Source organism: Papio anubis, chromosome 20 (assembly GCF_008728515.1).
Source record: "Papio anubis isolate 15944 chromosome 20, Panubis1.0, whole genome shotgun sequence".
In the NCBI taxonomy this organism is placed as follows: Eukaryota; Metazoa; Chordata; class Mammalia; order Primates; family Cercopithecidae; genus Papio; species Papio anubis.
This window is the reverse complement of record NC_044995.1, coordinates 49,398,384-49,412,010: the sequence shown is the minus strand read 5'-3', so window position 1 is coordinate 49,412,010 and position 13,627 is coordinate 49,398,384. Positions and strand designations below refer to the sequence as shown.

The 13,627-nt window shown below is 58.5% G+C and overlaps 1 protein-coding gene across 7 annotated transcripts in view; it reads left to right on the top strand.

The window, feature by feature from the left end:
• The window catches only part of DOT1L (DOT1 like histone lysine methyltransferase), a 71,960-nt gene that overhangs the window by 19,263 nt on the left and 39,070 nt on the right, over positions 1-13,627 (top strand). For 6 of the 7 annotated variants that reach the window (XM_003914612.5, XM_009193101.4, XM_031660149.1 and 3 more), the window contains exons 2-5: positions 164-207; positions 6,398-6,472; positions 9,905-9,968; positions 11,262-11,490. In XM_003914612.5, coding sequence (XP_003914661.2) covers positions 164-207; positions 6,398-6,472; positions 9,905-9,968; positions 11,262-11,490 — 412 coding nt within the window. The remainder of the gene's footprint in view (positions 1-163; positions 208-6,397; positions 6,473-9,904; positions 9,969-11,261; positions 11,491-13,627) is intronic. The other variant, XM_021930506.2, reaches the window with a different exon arrangement.

The following is a 13,627-nucleotide window of genomic DNA, read 5'->3' as shown; positions in this document are numbered from 1 at the left end:
CTGGGAATGTCTCTGGTGGTCTCCCCTGGTGGTGGGCTTGGGAGTTGCACCAGTTGGGAAATGAAGAGGTGGGAAGTTGATGGCATCACTTGTCCGGGAAGAGAGCGACGGGCTCACGGGGTGGAGGGTGGCTCTGCGTCTCAAACCTCTCTCTCTCTCTCAGGACAAACATCACGATGCTGCTCATGAAATCATCGAGACCATCCGGTGAGTACACGGCCTGCAGCGTGTTGTCTTCAGAGCCTGGGGCCGCTTCCGTGGACACCCGTGCCCTGCAGACTCTGTTGTGGGGATGGCTGCCGCAGGGGTGGATTCCTGGAGGTGTTGCGAAGCGGATCGGGGTGACCCAGGGACAGGTAGAGCTGCTTCCTCCAGCTCCGTTCCTGGCCAGTGGGTGCAGAAGTCCTGAGCTGGTGGGGTGTCCAGTGGTCCTCCAGGGGCGTTGCACTGCCTTCCTCTGTCTCCTTGTCAGTCTCCCCACTGTGGGTTTTGGGCTGACCTTCACCCTCACGTGCCTTTGACGGCCTCCTGTGTCTGCCCCATGGGTGCAGAGAGGAGCGTTCCGGGGATGACTTGGATGGGCAGGAGGAGGAGGCCATCCCGTCCTCGTGAGCTCCAGCCTGGTCTCCAGGGTCTGCAGCGACAGTGCAGGGAGGCCCTCCGGGTGCCTCTCTGCTGCCCACTGGGAAGCTGCCCATGGTGGCCGGCATTCTGCCTGTCTCAGGTGCTCAGGGTCAGAACCCTCACTGTGTGGCACCTGCAGGGAGGCCACATGTGTCCATGTGGCCCTGGCGTCTTGCTGGGCTGTTCCTTGGCATGCTGGGTGTGAGGACACCGCCTGTGCACACGCCCAGCATCTGCCCAGGCCTGCAGCTGCCACAAGGGCCATGCCGAGCTGCTCTTGGCCGGTGGCTCTGTGCCAGGCCCTGGCTCCTGAGGCCTGTGGTTCACTGTTGGGGCCCGGCAGCCCCTCCCTGGCCAGGGTGTTTGAGGATTCAGTGAAATTGTTTGTGTAGGTCGGCCAGGGTGGGCCTGACCCAGGGCCTGTGCTTAGAATGTGGGATCTGCTTTTTTTTAATGTCATGATTTGTGGACCAGGCAGTGGAGTAGGGGCCCCTTTGTTCTTCGTAAAAGAATCCTGGTGTTATGGTTGGAGGGAGGGCTGTGGATCAGGCAGCTGGGCCCCAGCCCAGCCCCCGCCCAGCCCCAGCCCCAGCCCAGCTGCAGCATGCTCCTGGCAGCCAGCCGCCTCTCTCTGCCTGGGTTTCTCTTATTGCAGCCAGGGGCCAAGACTGTGCTGGCATGGGCCTCTGTGGGTGCTCCTCACATAGGGCCGTGCAGTCTTTTTAAGGACGCTCAAGCCGTGCGCACTGGCTCACGTCTGCAATCCCAGCACTTTGGAAGGCTGAGGCAGGGAGATCACTTGAAGCCAGGAGTTCGAGACCAGCCTGGGCAACTTGACGAAACCCTGTCTTTACTAAAAAAATACAAAAATTAGCCGGATGTGGTGGCGGGTGCCTGTAGTCTCAGCTAGTTGGCTGAGGCAGTAGAATAGCTTGAACCCAGGAGGTGGAGGTTGCAGTGACCCGAGATGGTGCCACTGCACTCCAGCCTGGGCGATAAGAGTGAGACTCCATTGCAAATAAATAAATAAATAAGAATGCTCAGCTGGGCATGGTGGCTCATGCCTGGACTCCCAGCACTTTGGGAGGCTGGGAGGGTTGATCACTTGAATCTAGGAGCTGGAGATTGGCCGGGCAACATAATGAGACCCTGTGTCTACAAGAAAGTAAAAAATTAGCTGGGCTTGGTGGTGCACGCCTGTGGTCCCAGCTGCTTGAGGGGCCGAGGTGGGAAGATCACTTGAGCCCAGGAGGATCACTTGAGCCCAGGAGGATCACTTGAGACCCGTGGCACTGTGATTGTGCCACCGCCCACCAGCCAGGCAACAGAGTGAGACCCTGTCTCAAAAAACAAAACCCAAACAAGAAAGAATGCTCCAGTACTGTGGCTTCCCCGGGCCAGTGTTGTCTGTGCAGGTTCTGCCAGTGACACCCAGACGTGGTCTCTGGGCTAGGGTCTTGGTGCAGCAGGTGTGGAAGCCCCGCTCTGACCAGGCTCTTGCTGGTGGGTCTCGAGGTGCTCAGGCAGCAGGTGAGTTGCATCTGCTCCCCATGGGAAGTGGCCCGCACAGGCTTCTGGGGTCGGAGGAGACCCCGGGACCCCGGATCTCAGGCGGTGACGGTGAGGGTGCCTCGCCGAGGAGACTCCGGGCCCCCGGATCTCAGGCGGTGACGGTGAGGGTGCCTGTCTGGCTGCATACTCTCCTTCTGCAGGGCTCAGAGCTGACTGTCTTGTTTGAACCTTGTGTGTTTCCTGGGGAGTGCATCTGGAGCTTAAGTGTTGCAGGGAACAGGGGTCCAGGCACAGGGGTGCGCACCAACACCTGGGCATCCGTGGTGTAGGCAGAGGCCTCGAAACTCAAACCCCCTGGAGAGGCTGCTTTCTGCTGTGCGTCCCCAGCACATGACCAGGGTTCTCACGATGTGACGCTGCACAGACCTTTTCTGTCTCACCTCCCCCAGAAACACTGATGACGTTCTTACACAGCAAACACCATTCAGTCCCCATACGGCCAGTGTCCCAAGCGTGTCCTCCCACAGTGTTACTGTTTTTTTGGGTCAGAGTCTCGCTCTGCTGCTCAGGCTGGGGTGCAGTGGCGCCATCTCAGCTCACTGCAACTTCCACCTCCTGCAGCTCACTGCAACTTCTACCTCCTGGGTGCAAGCAATTCTCCTGCCTCAGCCTCCCAAGTAGCAGGGATTACAGGTGCTTGCAACCATGCCCAGCTGATTTTTGTATTTTTAGTAGAGATGGGATTTTGCCATGTTGGCCAGGCTGGTCTCAAACTCCTGGCCTCAAGTGATCCAGCCCCCTCGGCCTCCCGAAGTGCGGGGAGGGCTGTTTAAGGATGGTTCGGCTGTCCCAGGCTCTCCTCATTTGGATGTCCACTTGAGGATCAGCCTCTCCATTTCTCCAGAAAAGCCAACTGGGCTTTTTCTAGAAATTGGTTTGAGCCTGCAGTTCAGTTTGGGGAAAGGGGCGTTTAAACAATGTCACCCCCAGGTATTCCTGTTTCAGTGCTTTTTTTTTCTTTCGAGGCGGAGTCTTGCTTTCTCACCCAGGCTGGAGTACAGTGGCATAATCTCGGCTCACTGCAACCTCTATCTTCCAGGTTCAAGCAATTCTTCCTCAGCCTTCCGAGTAGCTGGGATTACAGGTGCCCACCACCACGCCTGGCAAATTTTTGTATTTTTAGTAGAGACGGGGGTTTCACCATGTTGATCAGGCTGGTCTCGAACTCCTGACCTCGTGATCCGCCCGCCTCAGCCTCCCAAAGCACTGGGATTACAGGTGTGAGCCACGGTGCCTGGCCTTTGATGCTTTTTTATGTGGCATTTTGACAGTCCTTTGCTGCCAGTATGTGTAAAGACTGCTCCCTTTTGCCTGCCGGGCTTGCCTGTGCTGAGCTCCGGCAGCGTCCACGCGTATCCCTTAGCGTGCTCTGTGGCGCAGAACCACGGGACTCAGTGAACGCCATACGGCTGCTCCTTTCAGGCTGCTTGCTGCTTGTTTTTCTTGCCAAGTTGCTCTGGCCAGGACCTCCTGGACGATGTGGTGAGAAGTAACTGCAGACGGCTTTGCTCGCGTCGATCTCAGGGCCTTGCTCAGTGCCTGGGGCTTTTCGTGATCTGTGTCGTGGGGTCCCCTGCCGGTGTCATCCGGGTGTGTAGGTGTTGACCAGGCTGGGGAGGGGTGACGAGAGGCACCAATAATCACAGAGGGCAGGTACTGCAGCCCTTCTGACAGGATGCTGTGTCTCTCAGTGTGGGAGGGTCTTGGGGGCACGTGAACCTGAGGTCGGGTCTTGGCCAGCTGGTTGGAGTCTGTGGCCGGGTGGGGACTTGGTGTGGGGTAGGGGGCAGTGAAGCTGCTCTCGGAGTTCTGGAAAGCTGCCAGCTGGACTTAGCAGGTCGAGAGGAGTGGGGAGCAGAGGCCGAACCCCCATCCCTCCCCGTTCCCTCCTGCAGAGCCGCAGGCCAGGCGGCTGGGGAAAGTGGGCCTTCAGCTGTCACAGTGGCTCGGTGACTGATCCCGTGCAGTTTTCAAGTGGAAGGCGTGCTCTTCCATTTCTGGCCTCTTGTGGGGTACTGTCCTGATGGCACCGAATGCCATCCTGCGTGCTTTCCCACCTGCCCACGTGGGGCTGCTCAGACCTCTGTCCTGGTTCCTTCGGTGAATCGCAGTCACTAATTTTAGAGTGAAGCAGCTTTTCCTCCCTGGGAGGTGCTGCGCGTGGTTGTGAGGTGTCACTGCGCAGTTCCCTCACGTTTTTAAGGGATTGTGGGGTGTGTTGGTAGGGGATGTTGGTCTGCTGTTTCCTTTCTTGTCCTTTCTTTCCAGCCCTTTGTGTCTCTATGGTTTTGGTGTCGGGATGATGCTGGCTGCATAAAAACTGAAAAAGTTTCTGTAAGTTTAGTGTTGTGTCTTGTCAGTGTTTGATGGAATTCGCCAGTGAAGCCGTCGGGGCCTGGAACCGTCTCTAGGAAGCAAACTCTGACAGGTGTAGAGCTGCGGAGCTGTTGTTTCTTCTGTGTCAGTTTCGGTCATTTGTGTCCCTCGGGGGATGTTTATTTCATTGAGGCTGTTGGATTTATACCATTTTCTTTTGTTTTTATTGTGGAGACAGTCTTGCTCTGTCACCCAGGCTGGAGTGAAGTGGCGGGATCTTGGCTCACTGCAGCCTCAACCTCCCGGGTTGAAGTGATTCTCCTGCCCCAGCCTCCCGAGTACTAGGGACTACAGGCATCAGCCACCGCACCTGGCTCCAGTTTCTTAGTATCCCTGATTCTCCTCTTACTGTCTGTAAGTTCTGCAGGGATGATGCCCCTTTCATGATTGGGTCCTTTTTTTTTTTTTTTTTTTGAGATGGAGTCTCGCTCTGTTGCCCAGGCTGGAGTGCAAGGGCATGATCTCGGCTCACTGCAACCTCCGCGTCCTGGGTTCAAGCAGTTCTCCTGCCTCAGCCTCCCAAGTAGCTGGGACTACAGGCATGTGCCACCACACCTGGCTAATTTTGTATTTTTAGTACAGGTGGGGTTTCACCATGTTGGCCAGGCTGCTCTCGAACTCCTGACCACAGGTGATCCACCCACCTCAGCCTCCCACAGTGCTGGGATGACAGGCGAGAGCCACTGCGCCCGGCCTTCATGATCCTTTTCAATATGGTATCAGGATCCAAGTGAGGTCAAAGAGTTTTAATGGGCTGGTTTGTTTCCGTCTCTTCATCTATGGCCCCCTCCGCCTCATTTTTCTTGGCAGTGTTTGTTGATGAAGCTCTGCTGTATTTTGGGATTAGTTAATTCTTCAAATTCCTGTTGGCTTTATTTTATTTATTTGTTTATTTTTGAGATGGAGTTTTCGCTCTTGGTGCCCAGGCTGGAGTGCAGTGGCGCGATCTCAGCTCACTGCAACCTCCGCCTCCCAGGTTCAAGCGATTCTCTTGCTTCAGCCTCCTGAGTAGCTGGGATTACAGGCCTGCAACACCATGCCTGGCTAATTTTGCATGTTTAGTAGAGATGGGGTTTATTCATGTTGGTCAGGCTGGTCTCGAACTCCTGACCTCGTGATCTGCCCACCTCGGCCTCCCAAAGTGCTGGGATTATAGGCGTGAGCTACCGCGCCTGGCACCAGTTGACTTTAGTTTCTAGTCATCGGTTGCTTTTTGAGCTCTGATGTGGCCAGTGGGTCCCTAGACCAGCCCTGTAGCAGGTGCATTCACTTAGCTCCCCGGAGCCACCGGCGTGTGGCCTGGAAGCCATGTAAAATCAGTGTACTTCAGTCACAGCTTCATGGTGCACGTCGTAGCCTTAGTTTTGAAGTCACGCCTCCCTTCTCTCTCCACTCTGAGTGGAGTGGTAGGGATGTTTGTTTTCTGTTGGAGAGGATGCAGTGTTTAAGAACATGCTGGTAATGCTCAAGATTTTCACACCTGTAATCCCAGCTCTGTGGGAGGCTGAGGTGGGCGGATCGCTTCAGATCAGGAGTTCGAGACCAGCCTGGCCAGCATGGCCTAACCCCGTCTCTACTAAAAATACAAAAATTAGCCGGGCGTGGTGGCAGGTGCCTGTAATCCTAGCTACTCGGGAGGCTGAGGCAGGAGAATCGCTTGAACCCGGGAGGTGGAGGTCGCAGTGAACCAAAATCATGACAGTGCACTCCAGCCTGGGAGGCAGAGGGAGACTCTGTCTCAAAAACAAACAAACAAAAAGACCAAAGACAAAACAAAACCAAAAAAACCAAACCCCTCCTGATCGTTTCTGCTGCTGTGTTTCAGATGGGTCTGTGAAGAAATCCCGGATCTCAAGCTCGCTATGGAGAATTACGTTTTAATTGACTATGACACCAAAAGGTAAGCAGAGTCCTGCCCAGCCACTCCGCTCTGAGGACAGACTTGGCTCTTGGGGAGGACAGGAGGACGCATCCTATAATTAGCTCTTCTTAGATGGTGCAAGCTGATCTGAAATTTCCTTTTAGAGTTGGCCGTGGCCACCATAAAGTTATTTTGGTAGGAAATGTTTATCAACTCTTGGCAAAGGCTGTCAGAGGCTGGACAGAATTGGAAACTCCGGTTGTGGAAAGTGGGATTGGCATGTGTGGAGTCAGCCTGCGCTAGTGATGGCTCTTTTTATAGCGGGCGGCTGACGGCCAGAAGTCCGAGTTCCTGCCTGAGGCTGCTGGGAGGACCTGGGCGACCTCAGGCTCCTTGGCAGCTCTGCTTCGACCTCAGTTGGGTTTCGTTAGTCCCTCTGTCTCCAGCCCTGTGGCTGTTAGCAGTTTTGCCCTGGCAGCTTCTGGGTCTTGGAGGAGGGTCTTGTGGGTGGAGAGGGGCAGGGCTGTCTCTGGAATGCTTGCTTGGAAGTGTTTTGTTTTTCTTTGAGAAGGAAGACATTCCAGGCTCACGCCTTTTTCAGCTCTTGGGAGTCTGAAATCGACAGAGTAGTCCTCCATCAAGGGCTATGCTGTCGTGAGCTTAGGTGAGCCCCTCTCCACAGAGAGTCAAGCCTAGAGGGCCCTGGCGCTCTGCCGGGCTGAGCACATGGCTGCACTTTACCTGGCTCTCCGGCCTCGCTGGCATGTGGGAGGGACTCCTTTGTCTGTGGTCAGCGGTCTCAGCCTCAGTAAGCCTTGAGATCCTGTGCCCCTCCCTCAAGCCCTGCCCATTCCCTGGTCAGCACCCTGGTACCCCACAAGCAGACAAGCGCGTTGCTGGCAGGGTCCTCCATGCCGACCCGCTGCGTGGATTTCACGCCACCTGCCCCGCATGTCTGGGCCTCTCGCCACCCCTCATCAGGCGTGATGGTGTGCTGGGCCCTTCCCTGGTTTAGTATAAAGGGTGTGATGCAGCGTGCAGATAAACAGCCGCATGGCAGGTTCCACAGGGAGGGGCCTGCAGGGCCCTGCACAGAGCTGTGTCTCTGTGGAGTTGGGGTGCACTCACCCCAAAGCTCTTTGCACCCTGTGCTTTTGGGTTTTCACGGAGGCTTCTTGGAGACTTGCTTGATGATTGCCTCCATTTCTCTCTAAGCTTCTTACTGCAGCTTGGGCTTTACCCTACCTGGGACCTTACAACAAAAGATGCTCCCGTCACGTAGAAGTTCCCAGCCATCAGGAGCTTTATTAGGAACCGGAGGCCCCTCGGGTGGATGGGTGTTGTTGGGCTGAGCCCTTTCGTATTAACCTGGGGCGCTTATGGCGCCTCACTTGTGTGTGGCCAGCGTCTGCCTTGGCTCTGAGCAGCGAGTGTGTCAGACGGTGTGCTCACGGCGCCCCTGCACCCGGGTGTGTGGCGTCCTTCCCCTTCGTGTGGGATGGGCTTAGCCAAGGCTGGAAGGACGTCAGGGACAGGCTGGGCAGGGGGTAATCGTTGGAGCTGGGAGGACCACCTGAGGGACCGAGCCATTAGGGCTTCAGGCCAAGGACAGCGCAGCTCCTCTGAGCACCTGCATTTGCACATCCTGCCAGGGAAGGGTCTCTTCCCGGGAGTATGCAGAGATGATTTTGGGAGGGTCTGGTTGTCAGGGTTGAAGGCGGTATGTAGAAGTGAAAACACAGGAGGGGCCAGCACTGCTCCCCGGAGCTGTGGGGAAGGCGGGAGGCCGCAGGCTGGCTCTGTTGGGTCATCCGACCCTGGCCAGATGCTGCTCATGGACCGAGGCCCACACGGTGCCTGCTGGCCCTTCACACTCCCTGGGCTACCTCCGCCCCTGTGTCCTTTGTCCTCTGGATGATCCAGGTTCTGTGTGGCCGTGCTCCCGGGGCTGTCAGCCGGCTTTTGTTATTGGTGTTTGCTGCTCTTAAGTTCTCTTGCTTTATTCCCTGCAGCTGCTGCTTAAGAAAAGCATGAATCTGGTCTTTGGAGCGCAGGTTTTCCTATGAGGAAGGGAAAGTGTGAACCTCGGGCACACACTGCCCAGGTGAATTCAGGGCTGCCAGGGCGAGGCAGGAAGAGCATGGGACTGGGGCTGGGGTGGGAGCAGGGTTCTGATTGCGCAGCCACGTCTCGGAGCATCTGCCAGGCTCTTGGGGTTGCCCTTGGGAGGAAGCTGCCTGTGTGCACGTGGAGGCGGCGGAGGAAGGAGGCGGAGGAAAGTCCCAGCCGCGCCCCCCCCACCCCGCACAGGTGCAGGTCTCTTCGGTGCTGGGGACTGGATCGTTCTCTGGCAGGGACTGTCCTGGACACTGCAGGGTGCCGAGCAGGGTCCCTGTCTCCATCTGTTGCTTGCCTCGCCATGTTCCCGGGGTCCCCGGTGAGAGCCACTGTGTGTGACAGTGTTCACGGGACAGGTTACCCCTCCTCCTCCTGTCTCTTGGTCTGCTCTGGACACCTTCTGAGGTGGTGGGACAGAGGCTGTCGTCCACATTTTGCCAGTGGGTCCAACTGGTTTGGAAGATGAGCAAGTTATCCCAGGTCGAGACTGGACAGACTAGGCCAGGCAGACCCTGCAGCAGGCCTGCCCCCACCCCGGAAGCCCCTCTGAGTCCGGGCCTGGGCGTGGCCTGTGTTTCTTGTGGCTCACATGCCCCACAGACAGTGGGCGCTCCCTGGAGCACAGGTGCCCCCTGCTGCCCGGTTGGCCCTGCCCTGGATGCTGTTGGGCGCAGGCATTTAGGTAATGAAGCATTGCCCTGTGGCTAGGGCTGAGCGGGGCAGAGCTGCTGCCAGGGGACTGAGTCTCACGGTGGACCCTGCTGTGCCACGTCTGACGTGACACACTGCTGACGTGTGAGTGAGTCGGAGCTTTTGAAGGACACGTGCACAGAGCAGTGCGGGCGTGGGTGGGGCACCCTCCTTTCTGCAGTGCTCCCTCCTCCTGCACCTGCCCTGTCAGAGGCCCAGTGATCTGTGGGACCCCAGCCATTCACCTGCCTCTGGCGATGGTGGCTATCCCCAGCCAGGGCAAGGAAGACCCTCTAAGGCTGGCCCCAGGGGTCCCTGCTGTTGGGCCGGCCTCAGTCCCCCTCGAGCCCTCTTTCTCTCCTCACGCCTCCAGTACACCTGGACCTCAGCTTTGTGTGGGGAACCTGGGCAGGTCCAGACTGCCTCAGGGCTCAGTGCTTTCCTGCACCAGACTCTCGGCCGGCCTCCTCGCCTGTGCGTCAAACCTGAAATCTCCATCAGGGTGGAACGTGAGGCTTCTGCCAGAGGGGTCTTGGCCAGCTGGCTGGTGGCTGTCCAGCCAGAGACCACACCGTGGAGCCTGCCCTGTCCGTGTGCTGTCCCCTCCCATGCATGCGGCTCGCGCTGGCCCGTGTGACCAGGGCCTTCCCTTGCCTTTTTCAGCTTCGAGAGCATGCAGAGGCTCTGCGACAAGTACAACCGCGCCATCGATAGCATCCACCAGCTGGTAGGTGGCTTGCCCCTGCCCGGGCGGTCAGTAGTAGTGCCAGGCTCCCAGACCCCTCCAGACCCCTTATGTCACCACCTTGTGGCACAGGGCTCCCCTTAGAGCCCCCAGGGATTGGAATGTGCAGGATGTGGGGGACCGTGGTCTGTGGGTGAGTGGTGTGGGGGCTGCTGAGGCTGGGCTATGTCCTCGTGGGCCACGCCAACTGCGTGCTGTGGCCATGTGCCAACGCAGAGCCGTCCGTGGTTTGTGTGCTGAGGCAGGGCCCTGAGGGTTGTGGTGTCTGCACATGCCTCTGCAACCCTGGGTTTGTGACCATGGGCCCCAGCAGAGGCAGGGTCCCTGTCCTCCCCAGGCTGTGTGAATGCTGGCCTTCCCCTCGTACCTCCCCCACACCGCCTGCCTTCATCAGGCTGGATGCTGGCCTGGGCTGCGCCCTTGGACACCCCAGTCCTGCTGTGTCTCGTGAGGCTTTCCTCACAAAGGACGGGGGACACAGCGAGCTGGGGTGTAGCAGGGAGGGGAGCGTGCTGCTTCCCATGTTCTAGAAGGCGCCGGGGGCCCCTGGGGCATGAGGGCAGGGAAGCTCTTTCTTGAAGGTCTTGCTGTGGAGGGAGTCCTGCTGGGGGCGGCATGGGCTCACTCAGCCCTCCTGAGTGGGGCTGGGCTGCCCCACCCCATGAGCCTGCCACCCTGCCCCGGCTTCCCCCTCACCACGTGCGTGCAGCTCTGTGGGCCCCTGAGAACTGAGCTGGCCGGGGCAAGAGGGGACCACCTCAGCCTGCTGCAGGCGGTGGGAAGGAAGGCGGGGTTCCAGGTGGTCGAGTGAGGTGAGGTGCGGCGGGGAGGAAGGCGGGGTTCCAGGTGGGCGAGTCAGGTGAGGTGCGGTGGGCTCAAGGCTTTCATGGGGCTCGTGGCACCTGATGGGGGTCCCTTGGTGTCGGCGCCCCGCTCTGCTGCCTCGGCCCGGAGGAGGGATGGTTGTCTCGGTGGCCTGTGTGGTCTCGGTGGTCTTGCCAGTGAGGAGAGAGGCCTGTGGTGGGAGGAGGAGCCTCCTGGGACCCCTCTGAGATGGGGCCTGTCCCTGGGGATGCTGCTTTGCTGCTTGTAGGAAATGGGGCTGGGTTGGAAACTGACCTGGGAACCTGGCGGCCACCCCACAGGTGCACGAGAGGCCCTGCAGCCGGCTCCCTGCTTCTGCTGGGAAAGGGCCTAGGTCTCAGGGGTGGAGGGGCTGGGCAGCCTGTAGCCGTGCGGTTTATGTGACATGGCCGGGCCACCCTCTGCCTGCAGTGGAAGGGCACCACGCAGCCCATGAAGCTGAACACGCGGCCGTCCACTGGGCTCCTGCGCCACATCCTGCAGCAGGTCTACAACCACTCAGTGACTGACCCCGAGAAGCTCAACAACTACGAGCCCTTCTCCCCTGAGGTGTACGGGGAGACCTCCTTCGACCTGGTGGCCCAGATGATCGACGAGATCAAGATGACCGACGACGACCTGTTTGTGGACTTGGGGAGCGGTGAGTGTCGCCTGCCACGCCCGGCTGCTGTGCACTTCCAGGCCACACGCTCTGTGCCTGACCCACACCTGCTTGGAGAAGAGTTTAACAGGGACTCGCGATGTTGGCGTGGACGGCGCTTCCTTTTCCCGGCCCCTCTGTCTCGTTGTGGGTCCGTTCCTTTCCCCAGCCCTGACCTTCCCCAGAGCCCAGGGCTCTACCCAGAGAGGAGAAATCGCAGGAACCCAGTGGTTCCCAGACCAGGCCCATCCTTCCAGGTGCCCGGAGACTCTGCTTTTCCCCTGCTTCCCACCAGCGGGGGAGCTAGACCTGTGCCCCTCTGTTGCTCACTCCCAGAAGCTGCCACTCGCTAGCCTGGGCCCCAGCCCAGTCCCCACCCATGCTGCAGCCTACTGCGGTCCTTCCCTGGGCACACCTGCTCCCTTTGCAGCGGCTGGAATGTTCCCATGCAGAGGAAAACCCCAGGTCCCTGGGCTCATGGAGGCCCTCTCGCCCTCCCTGCATCCCCGGCTTCCCTCAGTACCCCTGCGTCTGGGCCATGCCCTGCCCCTCCCAGGTTGGGGCTCAGGGTGGCCTCGGCGAGTCCCTACAGACCACCTCCCACATGCTGGCATTCTTTCGGCCTCCCCCTGCACTCAGAGTCTGACAGGCGACAGGCTCTGCTTGTGAGGCGTCGTCTCCTCTCAACCACGGTCGGGGCCCCTTGAGACCAGGCCCCAGGTGTGGGTTTCTGGCCCTGTCTTGAGCCCCGGTGTGGCCTGGCCGAGGCATAGATGAGCAGTCAGCTCAGGAACAACCTCATCAGCCTGACTCGTTCCTGATGGGACCACCCCATCCAGGCAGGGCTGACGGGGCCACCGGCTGACAAGGGTCAGATGGCGGAGGCCCCTTCTCCACAGTGTCTACACTGTCTCTGGGCTTCTTGGACCTCGATGGACATGTGAACCTTGTGCCTGCAGGCATGCGAGCCCCACATCTGCCTCACTCCACAGTCCTGGCTTTGACGTGGGGGAGGGGCCCCGAGGGCAGGGACCAAGAGGACTTTGCACAGACCCGGTGTGGCGGCTCACGCTTGTCATCTTAGCGCTTGGAAGGCTGAGATGGGAGGATCGCTTGAGGCCAAGAGTTCAACACCAGGCTGGTCAGCGTAGCAAGACCCCATCTCTATTTACTTATTTAAATTTATTTCCAAATTTTAAAAATGCAATAAAAAGAATGTATATTGGCTGGGTGTGGTGGCTCACGCCTGTAATCCCAGCACTATGGGAGGCCAAGGCGGGCGGATCTGAGCTCCTAAGGTCAGGAGTTCGAGACCAGCCTGTCCAACATGGTGAAACCTCTTCTCTACTAAAAGTACAAAAATTAGCTGGGTGTGGTGGCACATGCCTGTAATCCCAGCTACTCGGGAGACTGAAGCAGGAGAATTGCTTGAACTTTGGAGGCGGAGGTTGTGGTGAGCTGAGATCACATCACTGTACTCCGGCATGGGTGACAGAGTGAGACTCCGTCTCAAAAAAAAAAAAAAAAAGGCATATCTGGCTGGGATCAGTGGCTCCTGCCTGTAATCTCAGTGCTTTGGGAGGCTGAGGTGGGAGGATTGCTTGAGCCCAAGAGATTGAGGCTGCAGTGAGCCAGGATCTCACCACTTGCAGTCCAGCTTGGGCGACAGAATCAGACCCTGTCTCAAAAACAAAAAATTAAAAAGGCGTATATGTTTTAGATGACGGCCTAGCACTTGCCGGCCCGGCTCTGGGCCCCTGTCCCTGTGTGCTTCTCTTCCCGCTGCTGTGGTGGTGGCGGTCTGTGCCTGCTGTGGTTGCGCCGTGGTTCATTCCCTGGAGCGCAGAGCTGCCTAGCAGGGGAGGAGAGGCGGCTTGACACCCCCAGTGTGTGCTGCTGCCTCTGCCCTCCTGACGCTGGTACATCTGCAGCCCCCGTTCCCTCCTCCTCCCTTAGAGCCGGGGGTTGCTGGGTTGTGCGCTGACGCTGTGAAACCGCGGCGGCCGGGAGACTGTCCTGGCTGCAGGGGCTCCTCACTGCCTCTCCCACCCCACATCGAGTCTCAGTCCAGTCCCGCTCATGAGCCTTCCTGGGGTGCCGTGAGATTTCATTAGCCAGGTTGCTCTGTGTCTGTGTG